General features: G+C 37.2%; 1 protein-coding gene across 4 annotated transcripts in view; it reads left to right on the forward strand.

The window, feature by feature from the left end:
- The first annotated feature begins 893 nt into the window (after positions 1 to 893).
- Positions 894 to 25,169, forward strand: part of EXO1 (exonuclease 1) — a 34,598-nt gene continuing 10,322 nt past the window's right edge. For 2 of the 4 annotated variants that reach the window (XM_074316792.1, XM_074316791.1), the window contains exons 1-12: positions 894 to 1,048; positions 1,467 to 1,961; positions 2,698 to 2,871; positions 5,170 to 5,289; positions 8,671 to 8,794; positions 9,793 to 9,930; positions 10,842 to 11,054; positions 12,988 to 13,175; positions 13,865 to 13,961; positions 15,825 to 16,044; positions 19,364 to 19,610; positions 23,448 to 24,009. In XM_074316792.1, the coding sequence (XP_074172893.1) occupies positions 2,711 to 2,871; positions 5,170 to 5,289; positions 8,671 to 8,794; positions 9,793 to 9,930; positions 10,842 to 11,054; positions 12,988 to 13,175; positions 13,865 to 13,961; positions 15,825 to 16,044; positions 19,364 to 19,610; positions 23,448 to 24,009 (2,070 nt within the window). In that variant the 5' untranslated portion in view covers positions 894 to 1,048; positions 1,467 to 1,961; positions 2,698 to 2,710. Of the gene's footprint in view, positions 1,080 to 1,466; positions 1,962 to 2,697; positions 2,872 to 5,169; positions 5,290 to 8,670; positions 8,795 to 9,792; positions 9,931 to 10,841; positions 11,055 to 12,987; positions 13,176 to 13,864; positions 13,962 to 15,824; positions 16,045 to 19,363; positions 19,611 to 23,447; positions 24,010 to 25,169 lie in introns of all 4 variants that reach the window. The other 2 variants (XM_074316794.1, XM_074316793.1) reach the window with 2 other exon arrangements.

Genomic DNA, 25,169 nt, shown 5'->3' on the forward strand with positions numbered 1-25,169 from the left:
AGGAAGAGTCCAGGGTGGACTGAACTCAACTCAGTTTGTGCAAAGATGGCTGGATGGTTTAAAGGGAGAATGAGGGAGTGGGGAGGGGGTAAATGGGGCTCAGTAGAGTCAGGGAAGTGAAAAATTACCAAAATCAGGAGGGAAGAGTTGGAAGACTCACCTGGTATTGCTCAGCGGTGCTTATGGGACTTAGGTTCCTACCCTCCTATGGATCCTGGGAGATGAGCCTATCTTCCGGTGTTGGCTGGAACAAACAGCACATTCTCTTGGCAGCCTTTTCTCAGGCAGGCACTTTAAAGGGGTCTAGAGTCACCCTAGGGATGTGGCCGTCAGCTGTGTTAGTGTTCATTCAAGTCTTTACAGGCCAAGGTTGAGGCCTAGTTGAGAGGCGCCTGGCTAGAGTTTGGTCAAGGAGAGAATCTTTGTCATTTCTCAGATTACTAAGCGCCCGCTCTCTCCCTTCCCAAGGTCTGCAGGAAGGGTCCAAAGACTATCATAACACAAGCTGCATCTCCTGTATCCCTGGAACCTTCCCATAGGTTTTAAAACTTCAACACAATCGCGCGGGGGCGCTCTTTGAACTTCAGCAGCCCAGCACTGGGGCTGCAGTCAGGAGAGAACTACAACTCCCAGAAGCCCCGGCGAGAGCGAAACGACCAACTTCCCGGACGCGTTCCCTGTTGGCCGTCAGTCCCAGCTCCTTCCTCCCCTTCAAGAGGCTGCATGGGGTTCCAGCCGGCAGCCACGCTCCGAGTCGCAGGGCCCCGGGCCACGGCTGCATCTGCCAAGGCTGGCATTCGGAAAGGCCACCGGAGGCGGAGCTGGCGGCGCGGATTGCGCTCTGACGTCACTTCCGCTGGGCGGGACGCGGGTTATCCCGCGCAAATTGAAAGGTCTGGCCCTTTGAGCTCTGCAGTTTGCAGACTCTGTGTGTTTCGTCGCGTCCGCCTCCGGTGCTCTGGCCCAAGTGAATCGGAGGCGTTGGGGACAGGTTTGAGAGCTCCCACCTGGCTGCCCTCGAGCGAACGGGTAGAGCCCCTCCTGGAAAGTGAGCGCAGCGGGCTGTGCGGAGGCTTTGGGTGGGTTCCTAACGGTCTCGGCGGGGTCGATCTGCACGTTCCCCCTGTTCCAGTCTCGGGATTCCGGGTCTTTCATGAAGGGAAGGAGAAGATCTAACGTGGTGTTCCCCACCCTGCAGCAAAGCCCCGAGGACTGTGGCGGGGCGCTGATGAGTGGAGTTCGTGGTGTTGGGACGGTGTTTGGTCCCGAGGGAACGTGCTTGGCCAGGCTAGGGCCGCAGTTCCTGAGCCGAGGAAGCGTCTGGGGCTCCCTGCAGGTAGTTCCAGGCGGGACCTGGCCTCTGTGGTCGGGCTCCTCTAATCTTTCTGCAGGAGCTAGCAGGCCAGTTTTTGCATGCAAGGTCCCAGCTTTTAAATGTTGACAAGTAAATTTTTTCCTTCATGCAGGTCAAAGGAAACGTGTCTTCTGGAATGGGCTTGCGGGCCACCCCTGCGCATCCCCGTGAGACAGAGGAATAAAGTGGTGAAGTTGCTGCTGTTACTGTCAACCTCTGGTGCCTTGGGTCATCTTGAGATGACATGTGCCATGTGGCACTCAGTCATTCTTACTATGCTGAAGAGGAAATATTTATTCGAGGATATTTACCTAGCTTAGAAGAAGCATGTCTCACGAAATGTATACTATGTCAGTTTTCCTCAGTGTGAAAGAACACTCTTTTTAGGGACATTATCAGAGAGGTAGGAGACTAATTGTTTTTCTCAAACTGTGGCTTGAGGACCACCTACATCCAAACTGCCTGCTGTGTTTAAAATTTCAGGAGCCCCCTCCTCACTCCACAACTAGTGAATCAGTCCCTAGGAGTGGAGTGGAGAATCTGCCAACTGCTGAAAGTTGAGAATTGCAGGGCAAAAACATCAGAGCCTGGATACAGTGTCTACAGGGTAAGGTTGACTTTTGTGCTTGCTTTTGTCCCTTCCTCCCAAAGTTAATGTTTGGTGGGAGAGATTTCTGTTATGAAATGTCAAGCACTGCTCAGTGCCCATTGCTGTTTTTCCCTTTTCCTCATGAAGAGTTGTGGGGAGTAGTTGCTTCTGGAAGGACTGTGGCAGCTCCATGATTTAATTTCCATATGGAAAGGGCTTAGGGGTTGCAATTTGGATGGAAAGGGGTGGGAAGCTAAAGCATTTGTGCTGAAATGTTTATTTTTCCATTGAAATGCCTACCTTCCTACAAACTTTTGAGTTTCTACTGCTGTGCTGATTGGCACGTTGGCTTTTATAATACCTGTGTAGAGGGAATGTGATGCCATAGCATGCACAATTTTGTAGAGAATAGAAACTCATTTTTAGCACCTCTGTGTGCCTGGTACTGTGTTAAGGGTTTTGAACACACATTATGGTCCCAAGTGGGAGGGCACTTTGGAAAGAATAAACATTATGGAACGATAAGTGGCATTAGAGATAATATTAGGGGTTAGTATAAAAATTCTAGACTATGGAAATTATTTGACCGGGAGGTGCTCAATTAAAATACTAAAGAGTATCGATTCTCAAATATCTAAACAGTAAGAGTTGCTATATCAGTTTCCAAGCTCCTTTTTTTTTTTCTAAAACTTTTGGTTAAATATATTTTGCTTTAAATATTGCTGTTTTTCCTTCTTCCTTGCATATCATGTAGTTAACTTGGCACGATGGGAATACAAGGATTACTGCAATTTATCAAAGAAGCTTCTGAACCCATCCATGTGAGGAAGTATAAGGGGCAGGTGGTAGCTGTGGACACCTATTGCTGGCTTCACAAAGGAGCTATTGCTTGTGCTGAAAAACTAGCCAAAGGTGAACCTACCGATAAGTAAGTTTGGACCTTGTATTAATTCTTTGCCAAATAAGAATGAGACTTATAATGCCTTATTTTCAGCAAAGGGTCATTTTCATGCATTATCAGATTCATCAAGTGAGAGTGGGTGTTTTAGAACACTGCCAAATCGGGAATGACTTCTCTCTGTGATATAGGCCTAGTTTTTAGTTGAAGTAGGCCAGAGTATCAGCACTGATGGACAAAGACCAAAGACCTATAGGTCTATGACTACCAGGTATATCTGACCCTCCTTTATTCTTTGTCTAAGATAAACTTTTTAACAGTATTTCTGAAAAGCCGTGATTTCAGGCTCCTACTGTCTTGGGTACAGACAACACACTGCTAAGCCCTTAGCAAAGCAAGGCATTTGTTTCAAAGGAGCAAGGTATTTCTGACTCCCTTTTCCTTCACTTGGGGCCAAAAATGATGGGCCATGTTGACATCCAGTTGTAACTCCGTGACCTCATTTGACGCAAGATTAATATATTCTTTAATTTTTAAAGAGAAACATTAGAAAAACAAGCACAATTTCAGGACAGAGATCTGCCATGAGATTTGGAAACTAATTACGTATTTTCTTTTTTACAATATATAATTTATCTCCTAGAGGAAACGCTCACAGATCTTACTTAATATGACTTAAGCACAATAGATAGTTGGTAAAATGCGTTAACCCTGTTTGTTTCCTAGAAGAAAACGGGGAAAATCATTATTAAATGATGAATTTGGGGGTTTTCAGGCCTAACAAGTTATTTTGACCCAAAGTTGCCTAGAACAGTATGTGTGGGATCTGAAGGAGCACGGGTGCTTCCGCCCCTCCAACTGCTGTTACCATTTTTTTGAAAGCAATTTCTTTTCCACCACTAAATTGGAGCAATTGCAATCGTACTTGAAGACTACAAGTTTTTCATTGCTATCTTCAGTGTTTCTTTGACTATTTCTTCGTGGGGGGAGAACATTATGTCTAGTTTTTTATAATTCTTGAGGATTCAGAAATATTTGATGAATTGGAAGTTGTCCAAAATACAGGGACTACCCTCTATTGTTAGTGATGTCGGAAATGAACTCCCCAGGATCTGCCATGTAGTAGGTGTTCAGTAAATGTTTATTGAGCTAAAAAGTTTCAAGACTTTCAACGAAGTATTGTGTTATTTTAGTTTTTTTCTCCATAGCAACTAATAAATATATTTGATAGAATTTATTTTTCTTTTCTTGTCCTCCTTTGGATGGGAATATTAACCGGAGAATTTGGTTAAGCTTATGATAAATCCTTGTGACCATTGTAAAGAGTATGGTAGATCTATATGTGCTGACCTGGAAAGATGTCTGTGAAATATACGACATGAGGACATGAGGTATCTGATGTTTGTATTCTGTCTAGTTAAAAACAAACTTTTTATTTAAAATTCATTACAATTTTATATTTGTTTTCTCCTATTTTTACATGATATTTAATCAGTAGGTCACAATGATTTTCCTATAGACCAATGTAGGTCCAGCGTAGTGAGTCTTTCATTAAGACAAATATAATAGATTTAAATAATTACCTTTTAAGATTATGCCTTTCTGTTCCTATTTTGGATTAAAATGTCCTTTTTTAATGAAATGATTGGAACTGTAAATGTAGCTATTTTTGTTCATTGCCTTGCCAGAATGAAAAACTAAATGCAATAATGTATCCTTGTTTGAATCCTGGACTGGGGGAAAAAATGTAACAGTGCAGTGTTGGAGCCCATTTATACACATTTACTATACACTATCTCCCAATTCAGCATTCAGTGACCCCATGTGGGTGTAGTGTAGCCATCGTTGTAAAAGATTCACATCAGGGAAATTGACAAATGCTAAAATCAGGCACCCCTACCCCAGAACTAGTTGTTGAACATTTACCAGGACACCACTGATTATAAGAAACATTATTGGGACAATTGGACACATTTTAATATAGACTGTATATTAGATGATATTTTATTGCTTTTAAATTTCTTGGGTGTGATAATGGTATTGTTGGAGGACTCAGGTATTTATTGTACTGTCCTTTCAACTTTTTAATAGATTTGAAATTTTTCCAAGAAAAGAAAAAGGGAAAACGGTAAGATGTAGAACCATAAAATATTAGAACTGGAAGGAATGTCAAAGCTTTTTAATCTACAGGTGAAGAAAGTAAGGCTTGGAGGGTCAAGTAACCCATTGAATATCATGTAGCTCATTAGGATCCAACGCAGGATTTGAACCCCAGTCTAAATTTTACAAGATGCAAAACACTTAAATGCATTTTCTTTATTTTCATAGGTATGTAGGATTTTGTATGAAATTTGTAAATATGTTACTGACTCATGGGATCAAGCCTATTCTTGTGTTTGACGGATGCACTTTACCTTCTAAAAAGGAAGTAGAGAAATCTAGAAGAGAGTAAGTTGAGTGTGTTTAATCTCTGACTTAATTGCATTAAGGTCTGATGCTGTGGTCTGTATAATGCCAATTTTTAAAATTTTACTTTGTTGAGACTTGTTTCATAGTACATACACAAATTTCCTTAAATGTTCCATATGTGCTAGAAAAGAATGTGCATTCTCCAGTTATTGAGTGGAAGATTTTGTCTGCCCAGTAAATCAAACTTATTGATTGTGGTGTTCTAATCTTCCATATCTTTACTGTTTTGTGTTTGTTTGTTTGTTTTTGGGTTTTTTGTGTGTGTCTTCTTAATCTATCAAATACTGAGAAAAGTATGTTAAAATTTCACTATAGAGTAGATTTGTTAACACGTTGTGTACGGATCACAAGAATCTTCGTTTTTTTCTGAGCCATGCGTTAAGGACGGATAACGAGAATTCTCGTTTTTACTGTTGACTCTTTTTACTTTGCACATTTTATTGAATTATTTGTGTTTCGTTAATAACAAAGGAAGCTGCTTTCTGCAGTATCACACCAGGAGGGATTACTAACATCATAGGTGAGTAAATCCTAAAAAATTCCATAGAAAAATAATAAATGACATAGAAGCATTTACGCTTTAAAGAGAAGAGTGCATTTTAAAGTAGTTTCTTTTAAAAACCTGCCGGAACAGAGGGGTATAAGGGATTTAAACCCCGCCGTACGCAACGTGTTAATTACCTTGCAGTCACGTCCATTTTTTTGCTTTGTTTAATTTGAAGCTATTATATTGGTTGCATTGAAGTTTAAAATCTGTTGTTTTCAGTTGTGGTGAATTGAAACAATATGTAGTGACTTAGTTATGCTTTTTTGTTCTGGAGTCTGTTCTGTCTGATATTAGTATAGTCATAACAGCTTTCTTTTGTATGTTCCTGATGTCTTCTTCTTTTTTCCTTCAGCTTCACTATGTCATTGTTTTTTAGGTTTGTCTCTTAAAAAGAACACAACACTGTATTTGTTTTTATCCATTCTGTCAGTCTTTGCCATTTTAATAATCTTAAATGGAAAATTTTATTCCTTTTACATTGATCATTAATTACTAATATATTTTGATTTATCATTTCTCTTGATGTTTTATGTTTGTCCCGCTCTCTCTGTTTTTTTGTGTGTGTGTTTGTTTGTTTGTTTGGGGATAACTCCTACTGCTTGCCTTACACATTGATTGTTTTTACCACCCTTACCATGTTATCTCTTATTTCCAGTTGAAAAATGATGCATTCTGTTCTTTTAGTAGTTATAGTAGAAATTTCATTATTCGTGTTTAGCTTAACAGAATCTACTCATTTTACAATAGAGAAAGAATTCTGTATTTTAATTAAGCCACTATTCCACCACGTTTAGGTCTTCTTTTTCCCCTGTATTAGTTTTTAGGTCCGGGAGTCATTGTGTTGTGTAGGAAAGAGCACTGGGCTTAGCTGTCAAAGGTAGTGTGAATCATACCCAAATAGAAGTAAGCCTCGCTGAGGGAGCGTTTTGCGAGGTGTGCTGCTTATCTGATTTTGCCCTCTCTGGCCTTGAATCAGTTAGAAAGAGTTCTCCAGGCCTAGGTTTTTCAACATAGAGTGCTCTGATTCTTAAAGTCAGAACTTTATAAAGCCTATTAAAAGATTAACTGAGATTGAGCCCACATTACAATACAAATAATACACAGTTTATTAAATTTGCTTTTAGTAAAATGTTAATTAGATCCTGTTTAGTTCTAAAAGGATTAGTGACAACCCTAAACCAGTGGGCTAAGGGATTAGTTCATAACCATATCACCTGGTGTCCCCACCATGGTATTAATTCTAATCACAGATAGTTATTAATTTTCTCTTGCTCATTTCAAGAATGGCTAAGAAAAAGTGTTTCAGCTGTCTGTCTCTAACGTGAGTGCTCTTTCTGTCTTATCGCTGTAAGATCAGCTTTCTCTGTGCCTCTTTAGCAGTGAGAAGGGCATTTACAATTATTTTCCACAAATCTCTTCATCTGTGGAGCCCAGTCTAAAAGTAAAATTAGGGAATGTGTGTGTGTACATGTGTCTGCACATTTACTTAAAGAAAAAAGAGACCCTCATTGAGTTCAGTTTGATATTTCCAATTCAAATGCAGGCTACAGAGTTTTTACTTACTTCTGTATTGCATCTGTACCTCCTTACTTCCATGCTGAGAATCCTTGTTTTTAAGGGTACAGGGGATTATAAAGTTAGAATATCTTATAATAACAGTAGTTCCCCCTTATCCACAGGTGATAGATTCAAGACCCCAGTGGATGCCTAAAACCCCTATAGAACCAACCTGTATTATACTATGTTTTCTCCTGTACAGATATACCAATGGTAAAGTTTAATTTATAAATTAGGGATAGTAAGAGATTAACAACAATAACTCATAAAGAAACAGAACAATTATAACAACATACTATAATAAAGTAATGTGAATGGGGTCTCTTTCAAAATTTCTTATTGTGCTGTACTCACCCTTCTTGTGATGATGGGAGATGATACAATGCCTATGTGATAAATGAAGTGAAGTAGATACACGGGCCAAAGGGATAATTCACATCCTGGGCAGGATGGAGCAAGATGGTGTGAGATTTAATTACACAGAATGGTGCACAATTTAAAACTTATTAATTTGTTATTTCTGAAATTCTCCATGTAATATTTTCAGTCTACAGGTAACTGAAACTGCAGAAAACGAAACCTGTACTCATTTATTTTCTCCCACATTATATTCAATACTAGATTCAGAATAAAACATTAATGCTGCCACTACCAATATGATTATTGAAAAAGTTACAATTTCTCTTTTTTTCTTTCTTTCATATGTGCTCTCTATACCCATTGTAAAAATAGTCGTACTACATTGTCAGAGCACATAGCTACTGCCCTCTCCCTGTTTAACCCTTATTTAGTCTTGATTCTACAAATTCCCATATATTTCATGGCTATTAACAGCCCTTATGTCAGTGTCTCTCATGTTATATTTCGGTTTTTCTGAAGCTTGTTCTGCAGTAGATTTCACAGAAACAGTATTCCTCTAGTTCATTGTATGTTAATAAAGTTGTATCCTTTATACTTAAAAATTAGCTTTGATGGTGTAAAAGCCCTCACTCACATTTGCTCAAGTGTCTTAATAAATTCATTTTCTTTTAACATAAAGTATTACTGTGGAAAAGCCTGATGATAAGCTTGTGTGAGTGTGTATTATAAATCATTTGTTCTTTTTGCCTAGAAGCTCAATGGATCTGGGTTAATATTCTCAAGGACCTGTAATGCACTTTCAAATGAGTCCAACTTTTTTTATTATAGGAAAATTTCTTGAATTATAATTTTATTATGGTTTCTTGGCTCAGCCTTTTAATTTTTTGCCCTTGCAGAAGACGGCAAGCCAATCTTCTGAAGGGAAAGCAGCTTCTTCGTGAAGGGAAAGTCTCAGAAGCCAGAGAATGTTTTACCCGTTCTATCAATATCACACATGCTATGGCCCACAAAGTAATTAAGGTAAGCTAAATAAGAAATATAGCCAAAGTAACAAATGGCTAAGTTAATTTAAGCTGATTATAAGTTGTTTGTTAGAGAGCAAGGAAATGAAGGGAGGAAAATTACCATAGGCCTCACCTCCAGAAGAGGGCAGATGTCAGAGGAAGAAGGGAAGAGTCTGATTAGATAGAGGAGTTCAGCAATTTCCAAGGGAGAAATCCTAAGGAATAAGCAAAGCTCTGCCTTTTTAGATAAGGCACTTAGATAATCTCTGTCAGCATATTGTCCCTTGGAGATGGAAGGGATACATTCCTGGAGGTTCAGTCCCACCCCACTCAATGTCACCTTCACTCCTGAATGACCTGCCGGCAGAGATCTGTTGAACCAGCCTCGCTGACTCAGGAGCTCTACAGACTCCTAGGCTACTTAATCTGCTCTGCCGAGAAGCTTTTTTTTTTTAATCACCGTGAATATTTGTGTCCACGTGCCCACAATCCTAGCCCTCACGTCCCCTTTTCAGGACTGTGTTCAAACCACTTAATAAAAAAATGGAAAAATAAATATAGTGATTAGATTCTGTATTTTTATCAACACAGTGTCAGAGAGACTTTTGTAGTCTAACAAGAGAACCTGTTATTTTTATGGGGAAAATATATTCAAAGCTCCAAACAAATGTCTTATATACTTTTGGAACATAACCATTCTTGAGGTGGAAGTTCTCTATAACCTGAAATAATTAAGTTTTATAGCTTGTAGTTTCTTTCCCCTCATCTGAATGTAGAGCAGTATTTCTTTTCTCCAAATTTATAAATTGATTTTTTTTTTAATTCTTAGTGTCTACATTGATTAATTCAATATATGCTAAGACTAAAAGTAGAAAAACATACTTCAAAAGAAGTGATTTCTGAAAATAACATTAGCATGTGCATGCTGAGGCTGGTAATAGAATGGGTTTGAAACAGGAAGCTGTTTAGTTCTTTCCAGATGCAGTTCTGCCGATTGACTGATCTCTCTCACAGGCTGCCCGGTCTCAGGGAGTAGATTGTCTCGTGGCGCCCTATGAAGCGGATGCACAGCTGGCCTATCTTAATAAAGCTGGGATCGTACAAGCCATAATTACAGAGGACTCCGATCTCCTTGCTTTTGGCTGTAAAAAGGTGCTTACACAGTGTAAATCGAGGAACCAAACTTTTTCCTCTACAGGAATATTTAGTCCCTGCAATTAATGTCTACTTTCAGTGTTAATAATTATTCTATTTAAAATGAAACGGAGTGTTTTGCTGCTTTACATTTGCATAATCTGGGTGCTTTTACAGAGTAAGCCCTTAAGGTTAGAGTGTTTTGTTGTTGTTTTGTCCAAATTCTTTGGAATGTAGATTTGCTGGTCTTATATTTTAATGATAACTTACATGCTTTGTATTTTTCAATTAGGTTAGGTAAATTAATGTACCGAATTATGGGATGCTCTGTAGTTCTTTATAATTCTGTATAAAACTGTTTAATGGAAAATTTTATGATATATTAAGGGGTAGAATTAAGATACAAAAGTATAGGATGATCTCATTTTTGTTAATATCTCTGTTATTTATATCATCTGTATATTTTATAGATGAAGGATCTATGTAAAAAGGTTAATGCTGGGTAATAGTGATAGAGGAGAGATTTTGGGAACCTTCCATTTTATTCTTCCTGAATGTCTATATTTTCCAAAGGTTTTACAAAAAACACATATTACTTTAAGAATAAGAAAAGGGGTTACTTTTAAAAATGTAACAGTGGAAGGTAAGGGGTAAATGCTTTTTGTATGAATTGCTATTTGATCACCATGACAACCCTGTTATATAAGTGGAAAGTAAAGAGGTACAGAAAGGGTATTCCTTATGTCAGAGTCATAGCCAATGCTTCGTTTAATTTATTTGCAAATTTGACAGTAGTTAACCGACCTACCTATCTCACCTCTTTCGTTGTTATGAAGAACAAAAGATTCCTTAGAAATATTGCAATGAATTAGATAATGAAAAATAAAAGTGGCCCTCGTTGGTGTTAACAATTTCCCTTCCTTCTGAAGGTGATTTTAAAAATGGACCAGTTTGGAAATGGACTCGAAATTGATCAGGCTCGGCTGGGAATGTGCAAACAGCTTGGGGATGTGTTCACAGAAGAGAAGTTCCGTTACATGTGTATTCTTTCAGGCTGTGACTACCTCCCATCACTGCGTGGGATTGGATTAGCAAAGGCCTGCAAAGTGCTACGACTAGCCAATAATCCAGATATTGTAAAGGTGAGAGGAATTTACCAAGTGTCATATTCAATTTCTGAAACATGTCTTAAATAATAGATGAAACACTCACAATATGGATTTTAAGCATTCCATTATGTCAATAACCAATAAAATGTCACTGAGAGGAGAAAATGACTAAAACACTAGAGCTTTTCTTTTTTGTTTTGTTGGATTTTTTGTTTTTGTTTTCAACTTTTGTTTTGTTTTGTTTTTAAGATTTTATTGGGGAAGGGGAACAGTGTGTACTTCCAGGGCTTTTTTCCAAGTCAAGTTGTTGTACTTTCAGTCTTAGTTGTGGAGGGCGCAGCTCAGCTCCAGGTCCAGTTGCCATTTAGAGTTGCAGGGGGCGCAGCCCACCATCCCTTGTGGGAATCGAACCGGCAGCCTTGTGGGTGAGAGAATGCACTCCAACCAACTGAGCTATCCGGGAGCTCAGCGGCAGCTCAACTCAAGGTGCCGTGTTCAATCTTAGTTGCAGGGGGCGCTGCCCACCATCCCATGCGGGACTCGAGGAATCCGAACTGGCAACGTTGTGGTTGAGAGCCCACTGGCCCATGTGGGAATCGAATAGGGAACCTTTCAGAGTTAGGAGCATGGAGCTCCAACAGCCTGAGCCACCGGGCCGGCCCTAGAACTTGGCTTTTGATAAACCATGTTTTCAGCAATTGACACAAGGATAGTAGTGATTTTTTAAATGAAGGGTAATATAAAGAGACCTAAGGGATATTTAAGATATTCTAGGGTAAGGTTAATGTTAAAATGTACCGCCTTTTGATTTCTGTCCTGTTACTCAATAGTAGTGGTTCTCAGACTTTTTGGTCTCAGGATCCCATTTCACTCTTAAAGGCTCTTTGGGGCAGTAATTTTGTTTATATGAGTTACAGCTATAGACATTTACCAAACCAGAAATTAAAACAAAAATTCAATATTTATTAATTAACTTAAAATTAATTACATGTTAACATAAATAGCAGCATATTTTTATGAAAAAAGCCGTGTCTTCTAAAACAAATGAAAATTATGAGAGGAATTACACATTTATGTAACTCTCTTTCATGTGGCTTAATAGGAGACAGCTGGATTCTCATACGAGTGTCTACTTCTTCATGCAATCTAATGCAATATCATGTGTCATGGATCCTCTGGAAAATTCTGAGTTACCTTACATCACTGCCATGTAATTTCTCTGATGTCTTTACCTTAAAAAAAAAAAATCATGCATTAAAGAAGCTCATTTTCTGCCCCCTTGGGTAGTTCTCTAAAGCCCTCAGAGTTTGCAGAGCGAAGATCCCATTTTCTGTTCCCAAGAGTACAGTGTGTGAGTCCTCGGGGCTGAGGGGGTGCCCTGTGAGGGAGAGATCTCTGGGTTGGACATAGTGGCAGAGATGGGAATAGAGTAACATATCCTAACTAGCCGGTGACTCCAGGATCACTTCCTGTCTCTGAGACTTCCCTTCTTCATCTGTGAGTTTAGTATAAACTATTTAAAACCACTCCCAGCTTTAATCATCCATAACTCTAACAGGAGTTAGAATGTCAGCTTCATTTTAAAAATAACGATGTAAGAAGACTTGTGTTTTTTTTAAATTTTCAAGTTTTGTGTGTTGTTTATTTTTGGTTTCTGAATGAAAGGGACTTGGAGGATAAAGAATGTATCTTAAAATTACCCTTAGGAATGTAAACTTGATGTGTAACTGAATTTTTCATTCTTTGGATTAATAATAGAAAAACCAAAGAAAATACGTATCACTTAAAATTTTAAGTTATTTGACATGGCTGTGCTTGCTGGGAGAGGTTTTAAGGTAGATACAAGCAATTGCTTTTTCTGTTTCTCCTCACCCTCCTCTAATGTAAACCAATTGGTCTTAGAGATAATAATTCCCTATTCTTTATTTGGAGATAACTTGTAAATATTTTTTACATCCATTATTAGATTATCAAGAAAATTGGACATTATCTCAAGATGAATATAACAGTGCCAGAAGATTACATCCAAGGATTTATTCGGGCCAACAATACCTTCCTTTATCAGCTAGTTTTTGATCCCATCAGAAGGAAACTCATCCCTTTGAATGCCTATGAAGACGACATTGATCCTGAAACACTAAGCTATGCTGGGCGGTATCCTTTCTGAACCAGAGTGGTAGAATTTTGCACTTGTCCCACATATTTATGGTGATGTTTTTAGTGAGACATTCAGTAAAAAGCTTGCAAATTGTTTTGCTTTCTTTTTTATAGGGAAATCTGTATTTTGTAATTTTAACTACCATACTAGTGAAAAGTCAGAGCAGCTTTTTGTTTATAAATCTGAGGCTCATTCATTATAACTTGCTAATTACTTAGATTGACTTGACAGAAACACATCCCATGTCAGTCACTTAAAGTACATATTCCAAAGGCGGCGCTTAAGAGAAACACTCGTGACAAGCAAGCTCGATTTGTTAGAGGGAGCCTGTGGGCATGAGCATTCCAGCTGAGGATGCCCTTCCCACGGCCACTGGCCACACACACACAGGGCGACACACAGCCCTGAGTCACCCAGGTGGTGGCCAGGACTTTCCATCTCCCTTGGAGGGGAGTAAGTGATGACTTGGGGCTTTGCTGCAGAAAACTGCCGACTCCTGCAGTGACAAACGGATGAGTGACTATGCTGTGGTTTCAGTAATGCCGAATGTAGGACCAAGTGGGGTCCATTGAAGTCATGAACCTGAAAATGTTCTGTGGCAACAGAATACAATTTCGTATCTTAAGATAGTATCCTTTCTTTGGTTGTTAATAAAAAGCATTTTTCCTTAATCTTACCAACCTAGATATGTTGATGATTCTGTAGCTCTTCAAATAGCCCTTGGAAATAAAGATATAAATACTTTTGAACAGATTGATGACTATAATCCAGACACCGCTATGGTAAGATTTTAATGACTTCTTTCTAAAAGAGTACATTTTAGTTGTGCCTCAGGAACTGTGATAAAGGCAAATCTTCATTTAGTAAACATCGTTTAAGCATTTCAATATCCAGGCACTGTACAGAGTATAGATTGAAAAAACAACTTTATGTGGAGAAATTATATCTCTTAGAATACTGGTCAACTTCCTTAAGTTAAAAGGTGACCATGTTATATATTATCAAACCTTTAGACTTGAACATTTTATTTGAATATACCAAGCATTTGATGCTTTTTTTCTCATCTTACCCTATTCAGCCTCTGGCATTTGGTATTGGGAGTACAAGCTGGTTTTTCACTCATTCACAATTTAGCAAATATTTAATGAGCATGCCCGCTATGTGTGTTTGAGCCCTTTCCTGTTTTCTTCTTTTTCCCAATTGTGTATGTCCCTTGAAATACACTTTCCCACCATTCTCTCTTTTATGTTCGTATTTATTCTAACCCAATCTCTAGTCTATGTACCAGCCACTTAATTCTAAATGTCTCTTGAATCTTTACAAATGATTTCCTGTAACCTTAAATCTATCTACAGTCAAAAACAAACTTCATTTCTTATCAGCTTTCCTTTATAACATTTCTCTTTTTTCTTTTTAGCACTTAAAAACTACCACATAATTTATGTCTCTGGTTTATTTTCTGATTCTTCCCCAAAGAATGTAATCTTCATAAAGATAGTGTTTTATGATCTTTTTTCATTGCTAAGTCCTTATAAGCAAGGATTATATATATTGCACTCCAGAACACAGAACACCTAGCTAATCTAACTATGTTTTTTGGGGTGACAATTGTTAGTAAAGTTACATAGATTTCAGGTGTGCAGTTCTGTAACACATCATCTATATATCACATTGTATGTTCACCACGCAGAGTCAGTTCTCCTTCCAGCACCATATATTTGTATAATCCTTAATAAATGCTTAGTAAAGGACTGAATCAGTGAGCAAGGGTAGAAAGGCCTGGATTGGACTGAAGCTGTGAGAAACTAGAAACTGTCAACCAGAAAGACAACTAATAGAAACAAAAGGACTTAGCAGTGAAAGCAAGCCAGCTTATTATCCAGGTTTTCTAGTCTGAGAGAATGAAAGAGATCATGGAACTGACATTCATTCAATGAATGTCATTGAATAAATTCAGTGACACTCATTGAATAACTGTGGTAAAGACGCCAATACTAACGGTCAAAAAGCCCTTTCTCAGGGAAGGTTTTATGTAAGATCCAGTGTAGGCCGTACATAGTAGCTCTGTTTCTCCGTGCTGTCCAGTAAAGATGGCACCAAGTGTGGGTGTAATAAAAACTAATGTTTTGTAAATTAGATTGTTTTGATTTGAAGTCAACCCATTTCGAGAGGTGGGATAGTTGATTACTTTAATAATTTTACAGTTTTAACTTTCAGGTGCTTTATAAAAGGTATATATATATAAAAGGTATATAAATGATTATTGCCAGATGATTATTTAATTAATATTGTGTATTGAAATAGGACTCAGATTTTAAAAGTACTTATTTTCTGTCCGCATTTCTTCAATTGTACTCTCATTTCTTGCACCATTCATCTTAGGAAGGTTATTTTTCATTTCTTAGAAATGAGCTAACAAGGTCACTTGACCCTAATTAGAAGAGAAACAAGCCTAAGAATATAAGACATGTAAAGGAAAGTATAGGACTGGAAAAGTAGAAAATGTTATTAGAGGCCAGATAGTTCAGCAAAAAAGCTGTTTTTTTAAGGGTAATTTAATTATTTTTTTATAATTTATGTTGACACAGAGTGAAATAAATTGACTATTTTTCTTCAAGTAATATTTTTTCCTTTTACTGTTTTAGCCTGTCCAATCAAGAAGTCATAGTTGGAATGACAAAACATGTCAAAAGTCATCAAATAGTATTTGGTATAAGAATTATTATCCTAGAACTAAGCTGGATATTGCTCCAAATGCTACAAGATCAAAGGAAAATCCACATACTCTGGGCATTGAACAAGTAATTAGTACTAAAGGGTTAAATCTTCCAAGGAAGTCGTCCATTGTGAAAAGACCAAGAAGTGGTATGTATTTCGTTTTTGTGAAGTGCTAGTGAGTATCAGTCACATTTAAGAAATCTTTGCCAAACCCAAGGTCTCTAAGATTTTCTCCCGTTTTCTTCTAGAAGTTTTTTAGTTTTAACTCTTACATTTAGGCCTATGATCCATTTTGATTGAGCTTTTTATATGGTATGAGGTAAGGATCAAGGTTGCCTTTTTTTGTGTATGGCAATTAAGTTGCCCCAGCACCGATTGTTTCAAAGATAATCCTTTCCCTATTGAATTGCCTTGGCACGCTTGTTGACAATCATTTGACCCTGTATGTGTGGGTCTGTTTCTGAAGTGTTATTCTGTATCATTGGTCTCTTTTCTTTATGCCAGACACACTATCTTGATTACTGTAGCTTTATAGTCAATCTTGAAATTGAGTAGTGTAAGTCCCCTAAGTTCTTTTGAAAAGTTGTTTTGCCTATTCTGTGTTCTTTACATTTCTATATAAATCTCAGAATCAACTGTCAATTTCTTTAAAAAAAAAGAAAAAAAGCCTGCTGTGATTTTGATCGGGACTTAGTTGAATGTGTCGGGTATTATGGGGAGAATTGAGATCTGAACAATATTGAGTTTTCTCATCTACTTACTTAAGTCTTCAGCAGTGCTTTGTAGTTTTCACTGCACCAGGCTTGCACAGCTATTGTCAAATTTATCCCTAAATGTCAGAGTTTTGATGCTATTGTAAATGATAGTTTTACTTTGATTTCTAGCTGGTCATTACTAGTATATAGAAACATCATTGATTTTTGTATATTAATCTTGTATTCTGCAACCTTGCTAAATTCATGTATTAGTTTTAGTATCTTTTGTAGACCCCATAGGATTTTTTCTATAAACAATTATATCACCTGCAAGTTAAGACCTTCTTGCTTCTCCTTTTTCAGCCTGGATGCCTTTTATTTCTTTTTCTTGCCTGCTGGAACCTCCAGTATAATGTTGAACAGAAGTGCTGATAATGAAATACTAGGTATTGGGAAAAGTTTTGTTTTGTTTTCACCATAGAACATGTTTAGAAATAGAAAGAATAATTATAATCTATTCCTTTTCTCTACTTTCCCTCAAACATCTACATGAATGAACAAAAGACTAAAACAAAAACAAAACAAAACCCTTTGCAAACTTTTTAGTTCATGCTTTTATTTTTTTATATTTAGGTATAGGTTATACATGTTTGGCCAAAATGCCCTGATTCCTTATGAACCTAAATAATTCTCATCATGCTATCTCTGAGCCTTTGTTTCCTCTTCTGAGATGGGAACAACATTGCTTCTTTCACAAATTTTTGTATAAGATGACATAAAAGCCCCTGGTCCATAGCAGTATGCCATATGTTTAGTTCCTTCCTTCCCTTCTGCTACCATCAAGATAGACTATTCTTTTTAAGTAGAGTGCTCATTATTATATTAAAGTTCTCTATGTCAGACTAAGTCAGCTTATGTAAACTACAACTTATCAATGAATGTTGTCCCCTGGGTATACACACAAACACAAAAACAAGAAAACAGTATATTGAACCCCTCTTTTATGTGAGAGCCCTTCATATATTTAGAGACAGCCATTGTGACCTTCCTAAATTTCTTTTCTAAGCTAAAAGTTCCTTGTCTATTCCAGGTTCTGCTTTGGCTACAAAGGTTTTTAATAATTGTATAACTATTACAGTGAGTGAGTGTTGAGATGTGATCTGCTTACCATAGAGCACAGTAAATTTTTAGAATGGTGGCACCATTTCAGTGTGTCATCCAAAGACTGTGCTTTTATCGTGGTAGCTTTTATTGGCATTCTTATCATTTTGCTACTGAGTTCATGATCAAAATACCAGTTATTGTAATGGTACAGTTAATACTTTAAACTTAAACGTGGGCTAAATTATTCCTGTTGAAGTAATCTGAATTCATTTTAATCCATTGTTCTGCCCACTAATTTTATTTTTCTTTTTTGAATCTTTATCTTTTAATATATGGGTGTTGTCTGTGTTAGCTGGAAATTTGAGAAGTATGTTTCCATGTGTCTTAAAGTCAAACACATTTGATTAAAATGTGTTTGCTTAATTTAACATTTAACCGAATCAGTGAGTGCAGAAATTTAAAGCACTAGATAGAGGCAGACCTCCTTTCAGACTAATTGCCAATAGTCTTTCAGGGCTGTTCAGCTTGCTGTAAACCCACGTAACTAATATACGATACATTTTGTTATATATTGCCCACTCAGATAATATGAGAGACACTGAAGTGTCTTGCTCAGTTCAAAGTGTGATAAATCGATAGAATTCCCCTGCCTAGCTGGGCTAGAGCTTCTCACAAAAAGAAAATGAGGTTAGTCTGGCAGGGCTTCTTGGAGAAGCCTTGTTGGGGTTCCTGCAATATTTGTTTTTTTCCTCTTCTGTAAGGGCTCACAATTCCCTGCATAATAAAAAGATTTAGGCTTTTTCCAGGAGCCAAAATTAAGTTTACTGATCGATAGCTTTTTAAAAATATATACATTTTAAAATTTGAGGTGTCGTCTTCTTGTCTCTAGTATTTTGATGCCCCCAACCATTTCATTGGCTTCTTAGAGTAATGAGCGTTTATTCCTACATGAGTGGAAGCTGTTCAGACTGAGAATTAGTTGAACTAATTTAAAACTCCTTAGTGCTATCTCTGTCCTTGCCTATCTCAGCCTTTTTCATTATTTAGTCTTATGATTTGTTCTAATACCATAGAATACATTTGCCACCCAGCAGTCTAGCAGGGCTCCATAGCTAGGAGATAAGGATCAGAGCTACAGCACAAACTACTTCTGACTACATGACAATCACATATACCTCAAAAACCCTGTCACATAAATTGTGTGTATAGGTAGCTTCTGGTTTTACCGGAACGTTTTTTAAATCAAACATTAAATTAATGATACATTTACATGTCAAAATGCCTTTTTTTTTTTTTTTTTTTTTTTTTTAACAGTCAAAATTAAACCTTTTGTATAATGAGTATATAGCCTTGCAGAATTTATTGTGTCCTGGAATTTCGGTTTGGGTAATTTCACATAAAATCGTACAAATAATTGACATTAAGTCTTAGCTAATTTGTGAAATTGTAAAGTACAGCTAAGAGAATTGTGGGTTTTTTTGTTTGTTTATGTTTGTTTGTTTGTTTGTTTGTTTGTTTAAGTTATCCTTGGATTTCCTTTTCTGAGTCATAGTTAAAAAAAAAAAAAGACTTCATTCTTAGGACAATGGGACATGGACTGTGAGTTAAGGCCAAATCTCTAACTATATATGAAATAAAGATTTAGCGGTTGTTTTGTTTTTATTTAGAAGAGCTGTCAGAAGATGATCTGTTGAGTCAATATTCTCTTTCATTGACAAAGAAGACCAAGAAAAATAGCTGTGAAGGTAGTAAATCATTGAACTCTTCCGAAATATTTACTCCTGGCCTGGTAGAGGGAACTACTGTTAAAAACAGCTTAAACACACCACCTACGACAAGAAACAAATTTGCAACGTTTTTACAGAGGAAAAATAAAGAAAGTGGTGCAGTTGTGGTTCCAGGGACCAGAAGCAGGTATAGTTACATATCTACAGAGTGTTGTTTGTCTATTGTATTATGTACTCTATTGATATTTATTTTAATTGTCTTAATCATTTAATCTAGTGGGGGTAGAACCTTGCTAATCCAATTACAGTTTTTATCATGTATTGCCTTAGTTCAGACCTAAATAATGAGCATTTCCCTTGAATTTCTATTACTTTTGTAATATCTTTCTACAGAACCAAAATAAGAATTGTAGACCTTATTACCTTTTGCATTAGGGAAATTCTGTTCTTTTGGGGAGTCCCTACTTCTTTGTACTTTTTTGTTTCTTTGAAAGCTAAATATAATTTTGCAAAGTATTGCTAGAAATGTATTTAAATACAGATGACTAAGATGAGAACTTGATAAAGTGCTAGGTGTTGGGTTACCAAAATGAGAGACATAGTTTTTATTGTTGAGAAACTGATAGTGTAGTTGGAAAAATAGGTCCATAAACAAAATCTTTTCATACAGTGTGGTAAGTGCAATGAAAAAAGCATGTGTAAGGTGTTTTGAGGGCATTAAAGGAGCACCTAATGCTGAGTCGGGTTGGGAAGGGTAAGAGGGAAGGGACAAGTGTTGGGTGCCGTTACCTCAGTTTAAATGACTGATGGGGTGAAGCAGACCAAGAATGAGTCAGACACCTTCCCAGTGGGCAGAGGCACGGCGGTGAGCAGCATGTAGGGCACAGGAGCAGAGCCTTATCACTGGGCTGGCAAAGGATGATGGAGAGGCAGAAATAGGTAGCAGGCCAGTTCTTGGAAGGCCTGTAAACCCAGCTCAGGAACTTTTAGCCTTTAGAGGTGATGGGAGCTTTTAGCCTTTAGAGGGTTTTAGTCACGGAAGGGTGTGACCCAATTCCTGCTTTAGACAGACCACTCTGAGCACACAAAAATGGATTCTAGAGGGCCAGAGCAGGGTGGGAAAATTGGGTAGGCTGCAGCGATGATAGGAATTTGAAGAGTTGGTATAACTTCAGGTGAGGAATTGGGGCCCTGGGGTTAGACTACCTGAATTTGAATCCTGTCCTCTTTAGTCATAGGATGTTTGATTTGGACAAGTTAACTTCTGGGTGCTTTGGTTCCTCTTGTTAAAAAATGGGGCTAACAACTAAAACAACCTCAGGGTCTTTGAGGGGATTAAATTATTACCATAACGGAAGTGCCTGAAACAGTTCCTGATACATGATAAACATCAATGGAAAACTTATTTTATTGCCTGGATGGTGGTACCAAACCAGAAACAGGAAATTTAAGTGTCAGATGTTATTTTGGCATGATATACTAACTCTAAGAAAATTTATCGGCTCCTGCATTCTTCTAGAAGACTTTGAATATGTTTTATTTTCCAAGTTGAACGAACCAGGCTGCAGCCAGTTTTGTCTAACCATGATGGTGGTTGTTGACAATGAAAGAATGAACTTCTGGTAACCCCTAAGTCTCGCTGTAGGTGATGTTTCAAGCCCTTCTCCCATCAACTCTTCTCAAGGAAACATTCCGAATACAATTACATGATCATTTTGGTTCTTCCTTTGCTAGTTACCCTCATTAAAGGTGCTTGTTAGCAGTAGAATGATGAAAAAGTAGGCGTGGAAGATGAAAAAGAGGGTTCTAGATGATTTATGCTGATTAATAAGTTCTAGAGAATTGACTTTTCACTTGGAGAAATTTCTGGAACTTGTGTTTCATTTTTCCACTTGGGTGAAACTAGAATTTCCCTTTCCTGCCTCTTAGTGTTTAACTCTTCCCTGGAGACAGCTAATGAGAGTCGTGCTTATGTGTCTCTGCAGGGCTCTTCTGTTTAGTCCTTGTAGAAGCTTCATGAAATCTCCATTTGAAGCTGTACATAGCTGCTTTATGTAGTTTAGTTAGATGTGTCACTAATAAATTGTTCAGAGGGTACATTAAATGCTTGGAGAAGTAGTTTTTCCTCCATCAGCTTTCTGTGAAATATAATTGGGAGTAAGTCTTTGATGTGTAATTTTCTGATCTGGGTTATATAGCAACATCTAATAATAACGAGATATTATTAAATTAACCTTCTTAGCTGATTTTCAAGCTTATTTTATATGTTCTCTTATTCCTCACAACAGTGTGAGATATTCAGGGTTGGTGTTATGTTCTTCGGAGTAAGAAATTGAGGCTCAGAGAGGTTAAGAAAGTCCCAGGGCTGTGGCTGTGTAGTTAGCACTGATGAGCGGAAAGATTTCTAAACATAGTTGACATGGTGGAGTGAAAGGAGCACACGATTTGGTAACCCTGGACTGGGAGTCTCACTGTCACCTATACGTAATTAGTTGTGTGATCTTTCACATCCCATTTAACTTCCCTGACCCTATTTCTTTGTGTATAAACTGTGGGTGATCGTATACGTAGGGCTGTTCCTAAGACTGGTGGAAGCTACGTGTGTCTAATGCCCGGCGCAGTGCCCAGCATTAATGTATTTGCAAGTATTCACTACCACTCCGTTCTTCTTAATGTAATGCAACAGGAGGAATTAAATATGCAAAAGATTGTCTCCAATCCGCCTACTTTTTTGGAAGTCTGTTTTAATCTTCTTTTACATTATCATATAGATACTTTAGAAACATGACATTTTATCTTTTGAGACTTAGAAATATAAATATCAGTGAATTAATACCATAGGCTAATATCAGTGAATTAATACCATAGGCTAATTGGGAAGAAGCAGCCATGACCTGGGAGAGGTTCTGGGTTTTCATCCTGTTTTCTAGCTTATTAGTTTTGTAAACTTGGGCACTGTCAATTCTCTTCCCCATGAAATAATACATGAAAGAATATTTGGATACCATAAAGGTTATTGTTTACTTAAAAATGAATTACGTGATCAGATCTAGGAGCTGATCAATGAAAAACCTAGTGAGACGTTTCCTTCCATATACTGCTTCTTTCTGACCTGTACCCACATACCTCAGCTTAAGGATTTGATGAAAGAATAGAGAGGATTTTTACTCTCCAGCATTTGGTAAATATTCTGCTTATATCTTGGGCTTGAACTCAATAATGCTTATAGAGGAGGTAAATTCTCTTTAAGTTTCGTATTTATCTGATCATGTACTCTAAGATTTTATTTTTAAACCTCAAAACTCTTGAATACATCCTCTCCAATAATGATACTGATCTTTCTTTCCTTTGTATTAAAGCTGCTACATGAGTAATAACTCTTTAATAATGTAGAATTTAATGATAGATTTGAAACTTTTAACCTTAACATTTAAAATAGTATAGAAGTTTATAGGGTATATTAAAAAAAAAACTGCTACGAGTTCCTAGATGGTTTGCTACTAGGAATTAAGCTAAGATGAGGGTTAAATGACTAATTTTTTTTCATTTTGCTTTCTACAAAATATGAAACCATAATTGTAAATTGTCCTTTCTGTTGCATATTTCCATATTTATTCAAGTATTTGGCTGTCAGCCATGTGTTAGCCACTGTTTCAGGTGCTATGGAAGATACAAAGGCATGGACAGTAGCTGTCCTCAAGGAGCTTAGAGTCTTGGAATTCAAAAACTTAGGGGAAAGACTAGGAATGGATAAAATACCCAAGTTCCAAATATGTGGATATGTAGACGACTGCTTTTAGAAAACCCAAAAAATTAATCGTATAAATAAATTTCGAAATGTGTGGGTGTTGGCATCATCAAAATTGAACTTTCAAAATCAATTTTGCCTTTATTTGTGAAATTATGTATTTATGAGACTTTTTTTGTTTTTAAGAAATTGGCCCAGCTATCTTCTGAATCTTATATCACCTTGTAAGCAAACTCTAAAGCATTTATGCATTCTTTCTGTTGTTTTTCCTGTTAGGTTTTTTTGCAATTCTCTGGATTCTGTGGACTGTGTATCAAAGAAAGCAAGCAGCCAGCCTCTAGATGAAACGGCTGTCCCCGATAAAGACACCAGTCTAAGTGAATCAGAGTGTCTAGGTGACAAGAAGCTGGTTGATATGAATGTAGCACATAATTCAAGTGATCATATTCTAGATGATGTAACTGTGACTGCTGATGAAGAGGCTCAGTCTTTTAAGACCAGCAAATTCACAAGGACCATTTCACCACCCACTCTGGGGACACTGAGAAGTTGTTTTAGTTGGTCTGGAAGTCTTGGAGATTTTTCAAGAACTCCGAGCCCCTCTCCAGGCACAGCACTGCAGCAGTTCCACAGGGAGGGTGATTCCCTCACCTCCGTGCCTGAGAATAAGGAGATAACTGATGGATCTCCGGTAAAAAGTGATGAGTCAGGTGATCAGACTCATCCATCACATGAAGTGGCTTGGTCTTCACAGTCTCAGGAGAGTGTGGAATTATCGCCACACAACTTAAGTGTACCCGAACTCTCTCAGCGCTCTAGTAAGGATTCTGATTCAGAGGTAAGTCATATTATGAAGCCTTTGTTTTCAAATTCACCTGCCAAAGAAGATAGGGTGTTTATCATACAATTGAGAAAAGTTTGCCTCCGTTATGGAAATAATTGGCTGATTAATTTTTCATTCTACACTTTACTGTGTAGAAAGTTCACATTTTATTCACCGGAAGGACTTATCTGTATCTTTTATATTTTAAAGTCTTGTACATTTAATCTAACTGTATATCCTGAATCATTATGTGTTCCATTGATAATGTTCTATTGATAGGTGTCTCAAGTTGTGGCACAGTTAAGACCTAAGCAGAATGATTAGCTATGAAATGAAAAGTTGTTATGAATTTAATATTTAAATCCTTAATACTCTTGAATTCAGATAACATTTGAAACCTTATAAGAAAATAGCCTTATTAATATGATGGTCTCATCTTAAATTTTAGTACTTCAGAAAGATATTTTCATTTACTCTTCTTGTCTTGCTAAACTTCCCTCTTGTAACAAAACGAAGTAGTAGTACAAGTGATTTTATGTTATTTTGTTTTAAATTAATGAAAGCATTCTAAATATTTTTTATTTATAAAATATCTTATTCTGACTTAAATGAAAACCCCAAATAACTTGTTCAGAAGACCCAATGACATTATATTTTAAAATCTGAGTTATCTCGTATTTATCAATATAACATACTTCATTTTGTATCTACCAACTATAATTACCAAGTTGTAAGAACAACTCAGTAATATTTGACCAAGTTGTAAGAACAACTTGGTAATATTTGACAGAATTTTGATGTTCGATAATCCTGAATATTGGACAGCAATCTCATAAGTCAGTATATTTATCAAAAGGAAAATACTTTATTCAAGTTCCTAAAGGAAACTTGAGTTGCATTGTACTCAAATTGAAGAAAAGAGCCAACTTAAAATGTGGAAATAAATTGTTTTCATTTGGAGAAAGCAGAAATCAATATATTCAAATCCCAAATCTGTTCCATGTGGTATTTTCAAGTTGTAGGGTGTGCCAGACCCAATCCTCAGCTGCCTTACTTACGGCTTTCACTTTTCTTTCCCTTCACTCCCTGCGCCTTTGGTCCATCCACACTGGTCCACAGGGCTCTGTTTCTTTTCATGGGCATCTCCACATTAATGTCATCTTTTTGATTTTTCA

Source organism: Rhinolophus sinicus, linkage group LG12, assembly GCF_036562045.2.
Source record: "Rhinolophus sinicus isolate RSC01 linkage group LG12, ASM3656204v1, whole genome shotgun sequence".
NCBI classification, from domain to species: domain Eukaryota; kingdom Metazoa; phylum Chordata; class Mammalia; order Chiroptera; family Rhinolophidae; genus Rhinolophus; species Rhinolophus sinicus.